Source organism: Pinus tabuliformis, chromosome 2_2, assembly GCF_031772625.1.
Source record: "Pinus tabuliformis cultivar Carrire ecotype Pingquan chromosome 2_2, CPIR1, whole genome shotgun sequence".
Taxonomy (NCBI): Eukaryota; Viridiplantae; Streptophyta; class Pinopsida; order Pinales; family Pinaceae; genus Pinus; species Pinus tabuliformis.
The window spans coordinates 1,262,345,843-1,262,355,782 of NC_142300.1; the positions used below are offsets into that span (position 1 = coordinate 1,262,345,843).

The 9,940-nt window shown below is 33.2% G+C and overlaps 1 protein-coding gene across 1 annotated transcript; it reads left to right on the top strand.

Moving 5' to 3' along the window:
* The first annotated feature begins 8,663 nt into the window (after window positions 1–8,663).
* LOC149198077 (uncharacterized) lies at window positions 8,664–9,444 on the top strand. Its single transcript, XM_089404059.1, has one exon. It carries the CDS (start codon window positions 8,847–8,849, stop codon window positions 9,366–9,368), a length of 522 nt encoding a protein of 173 aa, XP_089260185.1. The 5' UTR covers window positions 8,664–8,846; the 3' UTR covers window positions 9,369–9,444.
* The last annotated feature ends 496 nt before the right edge of the window (window positions 9,445–9,940 follow it).

Here is a 9,940-nt window from a genome sequence, read left to right on the forward strand (position 1 = left end):
CAGTCTCTACAGCAGTGCCATCCACACTAGCAGCATCTTTGGCACCTATAGTTCCACTTGCAACAACCTTGCCAGAAACAATAGAATCTACATCAGCAGCATGTGTATCGGGAGAGAAAGTAGCAGAACTTGTGAAATCCATGGAAGAAATGACCATACAGGCTACAGAGATGAAAAAAGCTAAAGGAAAAGGTGGCAAAGTTGGAAACTTATTGCAAACTAGACCAACTTAAGCAAAAAGAAGAAACACAAAAGGCACAGAGAATGACAACATTTCTTTGGTTTGTCCAAGTGGCTTTTCTAGTGTTAAATCCTTCTCTAGGATTTTGATTCTTTTGCCTTTCAGAAGATTTTCATCAATCTTGAGCATTTCTTTCTTCTTCTCCATCTTTGCCAAGGTATTCTGTAACCTGTCAATTCTGCTCAATCTATTTGGAGAATTGGAATGAATTAAAGGATAAAAATAATCTATACCTTTGAAGAGAAGAAAATATCCCCATTTCTGTGATTTTTCATCATAAGTGCTTCCATGTCTTCTGAAATTGCTCAGGAAAGGAGTTCCTAAGTACATAGCACAATCAAGCCCTATGACTAATGGAGCATGAACTTGAATTCCTTCAGATTGAGAAATGAAGACATCTATTATAGCTTCTTCTGTTGTCTTGATTTCTCCACTTGTAGTAAAAACTCCTGGACACTTTGTCTTTTGTCTTTAAGGATAGGGAATTACAGTGCTGCTTACTATGTTCAATCTTGAACCTGTATCAATTAAAACCTTCCACCATTCTATGGAAGAATCAATTCTGATTTTCATTTTCACACAGTACATTACATCTACGTTCATTGCATTCATTCCTAATCCAGATCTAGGATCTTCAAATTCTTCATCTGGAATTTAAAAGTCTTTAGATTTGAAAATCCCTTTCATTGGATCATGATATGGATCAAGTTGTCTTTCTGGTTCTTTCTATTATGCCTGTGAAGATTCTCCTTTTGTGGGTTGTGCATGTAAAGAATGTATATTGTGCCCCTGATGTGCTTCAATGCATAGCCTTCTATTCTCTCTGACATCTTTTCTGAGATCTTTGATAGCTTGACTAATTGTAGGAAGTGTTTGAGGAAGATCATCTTCAATTGTTTGTTGTCTGAATTGTCTTGTTAGACCATCAACTGAAAATAAGGTTGCAGAAGGAATATAGCTATGTTGATGATTTATATGTGTCTTTTGTTGTTCTTGATATTGCTGTGACTTGGACTGTTGAAGATGGGTCATCAACAATCCTTTATACATTTCTTTGAGTTTTGGATCATCAGCATTAACCATTTCTATAAAATAATTTATAGAAATCTCATCATGATCTAAGCTTTCATTTGATAGTGGTTTGAACATCCTGACTGCATTACATTTGCAAATGTCAGGATCACTACATTCACAGAGTTCTTGAAAACATTCATTACAGTGTGGATCTTTGCAATATTCAACTTTAGAATCTTCTTCTTCATAAACAGCATGTATCTAGTCATTTAGATCATAATAATTTTCTGAATCTGTTAATTCTTCACAGCTAGAAGGGAGATCAATAATATTTACCTTGCCAGATTTATTCTTATAGCTAAATTGTTTCTTCTTACCAGATTGTTGTTTGTCTTTTTTCACTTTTGGACAATTTGGAGCAATATGTCCTTTTTCATTGCAATGGAAGCAAAATATTTGCTTTTGTTTTGGCCTTTGATGAAACTGGCGTGTTTTTTTGTATTCTCTGGGAGGCCTTCTATGAATGATTTTTTTTGTTTTTTACGGATCTAAAAGTTTTCTTAGAGTAAGCTTTCTTTTTAGAGCGACGACGATCATATCCCCCTAAACTTTTAGAGCCATGTAAATGCCATTGTTTACATAGTTGTTGATAGCCATGTGGTTTAGTGGAGTTGGTGGCAGCTCGAGCAACTTTCATCTGAGAGCAGAGTTCAACAATAATAGCTTCTCTTATAACACCAAATTTATAGGCACCAATCTTTCCAGGAAGCTTATTCAAAATGGCAGTAGTTACCTAATTTGGTAAAGAAGCAATGAAGATTTCTTTCCATTTGGGATCTAGAATCATGTCAGAAGAAAGAGTATGCAGACGATGGAGATATTCCATAAAATATTCATCAAAATGCTGCATATTAGTAAGCTTCATGGATGTAAGTGTGACTACAGCAAGTTCATTATTGATCTGAGGATAACCACAAAAATTGACAAGAATGCCATGCATTAGGCAACCAATCATGTTATTTGGCCATCAATCCAAGTTATTTTTGAGCAAACAGAGCTAGTAAAGGTAGCTACTGAAGCTATCTAGAAAGTAAAGGGGGAGTTGGGAAATAAGCCAGAGGATGCAAATAAACTCATCCACTTCCTCAACAGCAAGAATAGATATGAGCTCCAAGAGCTAAATATAAAAGATAGGACTGATGCCATTTTAGAAATAAGGAAGGTCCTTTCCAAAAGGAACCTTATGCTTAATTTGGAAGAAAAGTGCCACAATATACAGAAAGCCATTGATAGGTTCATGGATAAATTTAGATTTCAAGGGAGAAAGGTCTGCCCAGTCCTATGGTCATCAATGACAAACTAATGACACAGTTGGACTATGGTGATAGATTTAGAAAGTTGGCTAAGGAACAAGCCAATTCTTCATCCATTAAAGCCCTACCAATAGGCAAAGTATTATATGACACATTTGAGAACTTGTTTTTCCTTGAGCATGAGGTAAAACATTTGTTCCTCACCAAGCCCAATTTTGCAAAGTATACTGAGGCTGATGAAATCTATAGGAGAATGGTAAATGTGAAATTACCAGATGTAGAATGGTGGGAGAAAATGATAGATTTACTGTGATAAATAAACAGCTGAAAGTTACTGCACAGTAAAAATGAAGGCAGCAGGGTGAAACAGGTAAAAACAACACAACAAGGTCAAAGAGTATCAGTTGAAAGATGAAAGTAAAGAAGACTCCAGCGTGAAACTCCACAACTGTAATCTAGCATAAAGGGCTACACCTCAACCATAAAGGCCAGCACAACCATAATAAAAGGGACAGCAAGAAACAATTCATTAGTTGTCTCTATCTTCTTGCAAGAAGATATTTGTATTTCCTAAAATAAATCTCAAGTTGTTTTGAGATATTTTGTAATAAGTTTTTGTATAAATACTTCACAATTCAAATTATGTAGGGTGGATTCTTAGACATTTCTATAGTTTTCTTGATCAAAGACTGTAAGCTATTATATCACTGTTGGACCAGCAAGCTGGATTATTGGATAAAGCAAAGACATTTCACTAGATTCATGTGTAGTGTGAAATACAGATAATTATCTTCTTTTGTGTTGTCAATTTTCTTAAAAGTTCTTTTCCATAATCTTAAATGTATCTGAAATCTAAATGCTTAATATGGAATGATGTCTCAGAACTTGCTTCACTGCACTCTGTTTTGACTATTAGGCATTTTGTATGTTTTCTGTTAAAATTATCTAAGTTAAGGAATTCTTGGGTGCTCCTTAGCTCAGGTAGTTTCCCTTTGGTCTATAGTAAAGGATTATTAATTTCCCTTTGCTCATGATCATCCTTTGTTCCTCCTCTTAGTCCCAGCTTGAGGATTCTTAAGTGCCCTCTCACCCTGGTAAAGATCATTTCATCCATTCGACCTAAAACCTGTGTTTCACTCTGCTCGCTTGCCCATTGAACTCTCCCTTTAATGATTTGATCCTAGTTCTGTTGCTCTTCTTTGACTCCATAGCCCAATAGCCAAAGACACCATCCTATCCATCTGTTTAAGGATTCTACCATCCAACTTCCAATACAAACCCAAAAACCCCCTTGAACTTTAAGAACTAGCCTAAAGTCCCAGCAAACAAAGCTACAACATATAGAGAGAGCCCTCTCTGAGTCATAGGTTGGCTAGAGCCTATACTTAAAAGATTGGTTTGTGGTTACCTCGGTCTTTTCCTTCTTCCGATAACTTCTAGGGAAAAATTTTGAGTGATAACAGGGTGTCATATATTTCTGTTTTGTATCAAACCTTATATTAGATAGTGTCAAAAATTATCTCTTAATTTGCATGGAACTTAGTGTTATTGGGAATCTAAATATTCTAGTGGTATAATATAAATTGTTGTTTTTAAATGACAGTTTAAAGATATGCAATGGATAACCATCAAGTACTCTAACTAGGACTCATTATATATTGTAGTTGTCAAACTATTATAATTTAATAATATTTATTCTTTAGTTCATATGTCTAGAAGTTAGATTAAAGTGTATAATATCTAAATAACATACCAAGGTGAAAATTATTTTGAATTTTCAATAAAACTCTTTTGTCTAAAAAATAAACTACTTAGATATGATATGGAGCCCTTTTAGAGTGAGTTTGTTACAATTTTATTCAATGTCACTTTAATACAAGTTAGTTTTTTTGTTTATATATATTGATTTTACTACATGTTGGTGATAAATAGAAGGAATGATTTGATCAGAGCATGTTTTTGCCACATTTAATACTTATAAGTGTTTTCTCTCTAAGAATGTAATAATGGAGGAAATCATATAACATGATGTTAAGAGATCTACAATGCCCATTTATTATAATTTTAGTCTTTTAATTTTTAAAAGGTTCAAATACTATGCATTCAATCTTGTTAACACTAGGGTATATCCCATGATATAAAGAAATGCTAAAATATATACGGTAAAATATACTTTATCTTTAGATCCAATAATACATATTAGATTAAGTAAATCATAACATAAATCATATTAATTAATCTACTTTCTAGGTTTTATTGATAATATCCAATAGATTTACTATGTTTGTTATCTTATATGTCCCATAAGATATCCTTAGTTATATCTCATACATACAAATGCTATGACATGTTAGGGGCAAGGACATTTCATTTCAAGTTCCAAATATTTTATTGTGAGTGTTTCATGCAATTTCAAACCAAGATTCAAGATTTTATAAGTCATTTGTTTATTATGGTCATTTTGTTTTATTCCTTATGATAAATATGTGAAAACTTTAACATAATAATAATAATAATAATATCCATTTTTAAGGTCACAGCCAAGCCAGACACCAAATTGGTGTATGAGACCCCCTTGTTTGTGGGACAAGGGACCCACCTCCGCGCAACGATTTCACTGCTAAGTCTACGAAGGCATATATACTCTACCCCTCTCTGGTTTTGAACCTGTGACCTCTTAGGAGGAAACACGTGTTCTTAACCATTAGGCCCACTCAAGCTGTATTTATGTTATATAAAGGTAATTTTTTATTCAAGTTTTTATTGATGAAAAGTTAATTTATTGTAAAAACATCATTTTTGAAAGGAAAAATTTTGAACATAAAAACTCAGAACATTAAAAAAAATAAAAAATAAAAATGTATGACAAGTAAAAAGAAATCCAAATTCCAACCTTTAATGAGTGAGTATAAAAAAACACTGAAAAAATGACAATGATGATTATAGATAAGATAAATGTAAGATTTATGAGATAAAGAACCACTTTCTATCACGCTCAAATGCGGTTTTTACGCGTGAAATGAGACACTCGTTTTTCTTTCCCTCCCATTTCAATTTTTAAATATTCGGGAGTCTCTAGAGTACTGCAGTAACTTGTCGCCCAATTGTGTCACGAGGAGCAAAAATGGTTTGACTTTGTTAACGCAAATAAAAAAAAGTGAGCGAGTTAATCGACAGCTATGTAAAATTGAAATTACAACCGTTGGAATGCAAGGGCCACAGTCGACTTCTTTTATAATGCTGTAATCGTTGTGAATATAAAAGTAAATCTGCAAGGCAATTTCTATGGGCGCCCTTATGAAGCAATTGATTTCTTCTCAAATTAATAAAAAGTGCCACCAACCCTTCGTTATTAAGGAAATACTTATATTTATAAAAAAAATTATAATATTTTGAATTATTTAATTTGGAAAAGTTTTAATTATTCAATTTTATGTGATGTATATTTTTTATATTAAATTTTTTATTTATTTACGAGGTAATGTGATTTTTAAGCTGATTTATCTTTTAACTTTTTGTTTTAATAACGGTTATTTGAGGCATTTAAATGGTCAAAATCACTCAAGGATATTTAAGCCCTTGAAATCACTTAGGGATTGCACTAGGCCTAGCCCAGGCCACACAAGTGTTTGGCATGACTGGGTTTTTTGCCATGAGATTTTAAACCAATAACCTTTTCACCACTAATCATCTTGTCATTGTCTATTTTATGACCCATGGGTTTTTATATATATTAAATGTTAAAAATATTTATATTTTATAAATTTTGATTTTTCGCAGTGAATAATATATTTAGATTTAATTTCAATATCTTAATGTATATGCATATTTTTTCATATTGATGTGTAAAAATATATGTGACCATTTCCATAATATTATATATATATATATATATATAAAACATGAAATTGAATGTTTAAAAATATTATAAGTAAATAAATTTTATTCTCATGAGTATTTGATATATTTGAGTTCTAACTGATTCGGTTTCATTTTTTAAATGTCATTTATTTACATACACAATAATTTTAAGAGCATTTCATTACTCTCCTTAAATGTAAATTAAATTTTATGGGTTCAAGAAATAAACTTATAATATAATATATATGTTTATAAAAGTTTCAATATATAATAGATAGCAAAATCTTTTCATTAAATTTTATACTGTACTCTGCTATCATATTTAAGAACAAACTTTTAAATATAAAATCTGTTTAATATATTTAAAATATGGGGATTATGTGATATGTTTATGTAAAATTTTAAGTAATTATATTTGTTTTCGTTGGCTCCTCGTTAATGGCGGTATAGAAGGTCAACGCTCCGCCTATGTTTCGTGGCATGTGCTTAAATTTAGCGATGTGTATGTTTACTAACACCTGCAGGTTTTGGTGTAACGACAATTGTGACTCCAACTCGTGACTCCAACAAGTGGTATCAGAGCCAGAGGTCTTGAGTTCGAACACACTAGGCTCGCCTTGGGGGGAGATTGTTGGATCGTGTAAAAGGTCAACACTCCCCCTTGTGTTATTAACATCTACTAACCCTTGAATGTTCTTTTGAACCTATGAGGTAAATGATTAACTCCTTTCCCCCTGTGTTTCGTGGCATGTGCTTAAATCTAGCGATGTACCTGCGGGTTTTGATGTAACGGCAATCGTGACTCCAACAGTTTCTTATGAAAAAAATGTGATTATTAACATCTACTAACCCTTGAATGTTCTTTTGAGCCTACGAAGTAAATGACTAACTCTAACTCTTTAGAATTTATGATTAACTCTAACTCTTTAGAATTTTCATGAAGATATGGACATCTAAATTTACTATGGAATAGACTACACTGTACATTTCACATTTATATTTTTTCGATTTTTGGATTTTTAATATGTTTTATGGAGGTGTCACCCATAGACACACAATGTATGAGGATATAAGCAATAAGAAAGAAAGTCCCATCACCAAGTCCAGCCTTTGGAGTTTTGGTGTTTGAAATAGATTGACAAGTAGACCCACTCAGTTCTTGATTGGAGATTTTGATGGTTTCTTTTTCTAATTTTCTATATTCAATTTTTCATATACAATAATATTTTCTCATGCATCAAAGTAAATATCATTGCAATATATAATATATAATGTTTCCTTTTGTTAAAATTTAAAAAATCTCAATATAAATATGCATAATAACTCATTTATAATTTTCTTTTATATCTATTAAAAATCTTAACTTTCAAAAAAAATAGTAACCATACATATATTAATACAAATAATTATTTTTATTTTAAAATTTTCAAAAATCACCGTAAATACACATTATACAACTGCCATTCGGTAGAATTGAGGCCAAATGCCTCACTATCTTACACATTGACAGAGCCCTTCAATAGTACTGAGGCTAAATGCCTCACTCTCTCCCCCTTCATAGTCAATCCGTGATATCTAACATAAAGGAGTTTTGATATGGCAAGTCATAATAGGTCCTTTGAATGGTGAAGTTTTCCGAGAATAAATTCTCAATCGAAAAAAGTTATTTAATGTCTAAAGGATTTGATTCGTATGGGTTATTATATAATGTAAAATAAACACTTAAATGCTCATAAATTAAAAAAAATAAAGTCCATCAAAAATTATTTGACAATGACATCCGCAACGAACTAACATGGGTTTTTAAAGTGAAAAGGCAAAACGAATGACCTGCAACAAGGTTGGGAAGGGTGGCTAGAAAGTCCCTTGCAGATGTACATTCCGATTGACAATAAACAAAAATGCAGTGCTGGAAAAGAAATAACCGCGTGGACGGTCGCTTTCATATGACAACGATTATCATAATTTAACGCGGCTGTTTATTAGCTGGCTTGTCTTTTCTTCACATCTGCGTTCGCCACAGTCAATTCACTTTAGTTTTTACACATAACCCAATTTCGCGACAACTTACCGCATCCCTTGAGAGTCGGGAGCATTGAATTTGTACAAAACGACAGCGGCATCTCACGCGGAAAAAACGCGTTAGAGTTCAATCGGAGAAAGTTCTTCACCTCATAAATACCACATTATGCCACTGACCAGTATTCCTTCAGTATTTATTGATACACGCCACATCAGAAACCTATTAGCTTCTGCAGCAACTCCAGCCCCCACATTTCAATCTCATTCCCATCTCCTCCTATTTATTCGTTGTTCTACATATCCTCTGAATCCACCATTGCTGTGAATTTTGAGAGAAGTAGAACACATATCTAAAATTCCTGCCAGGGGATCAGATTAAATCAGAGACATTGAATATGAATAGTAGAATGCGGTTTTCCAGTGTGGCCAGATTGGTGATTGTGATGAGAAAGGGATTTGCAGCGAAACAATTGCAGAAAATGATGCTGAGAATCCATGATCTCCAGAGGGTACTTTTCAGAAGACTGGAAACCACAAGAGTGGCTTATGATCGCGTGCTGTTAAATTATGATGATCATTGCGAGTTCTCTTGCAGCAGCAGTCCAGTGAAGGGTGATGAGAAGAGATCATGGGATGATCATTTCCATTTTCTTCTCTGCAGAGCTCTGCCCTGCGTTTGCCCCACTGCCCATAGTGACCAAAATGGGAGCCACAAAGTTATGAGTATTGATGATCATCAACAACAATTGCAGTGTTGTTGTGTTGATGAGACGCCCAAGGCCCCCATGGATGATCTCTGCTCTCCTCGAGTTGATAGAGAAGCAGAAGAGTTTATTACAGCGTTTTACAGGCAGATGCGGCTACAGCGTCAAGATTCTTATCTGCAATACCAGGAAATGTTAGCAAGAGCCGCCTAGCTCTGGCAGTGCAAGTCATAGATGGAAAGGCTAATAAAACACTACAATTTTTCCATGGTCTTTTTTTCTTGTTCAATTTTGCGTCCAGTTTTCTTCCTTTCGATACTCTGGCTTCAAGAATCTCTTTGAATCTTTTTATAAAAATGATTGTTTACATCAGTTGATTGGTATACAGGTGCGACTTAATTTTATTAAATTTTAGGTTCAAATCAATCTTATGAAAGGATTGAGAGTGGATGCCAATGGCAAGATCTCACATTATCTTCGTAAAAGTTACCTTGTCTTTTTTGGACACCATCAAACATTAACACAATGACAAGTGTTGATTCATATTGTTATCGACAAATGATTTTTAACACAGTAATTCTTTCATCCAATATCAATGCTAATGCAGATTTAAACACAATCTAAACCAAAAAAGAGAGAAAAAGAAAAATGGCATGGACAGAATTCAAAATTGTCGAAATAGCCTGTAATGGTTACGGTGTACTCTTAATATAATTTAAACTTGTAATTTCAAAAAAAAATTACAGCTAGCTATTAGCATAGATAAAATTCAAAATTGTTCGTTG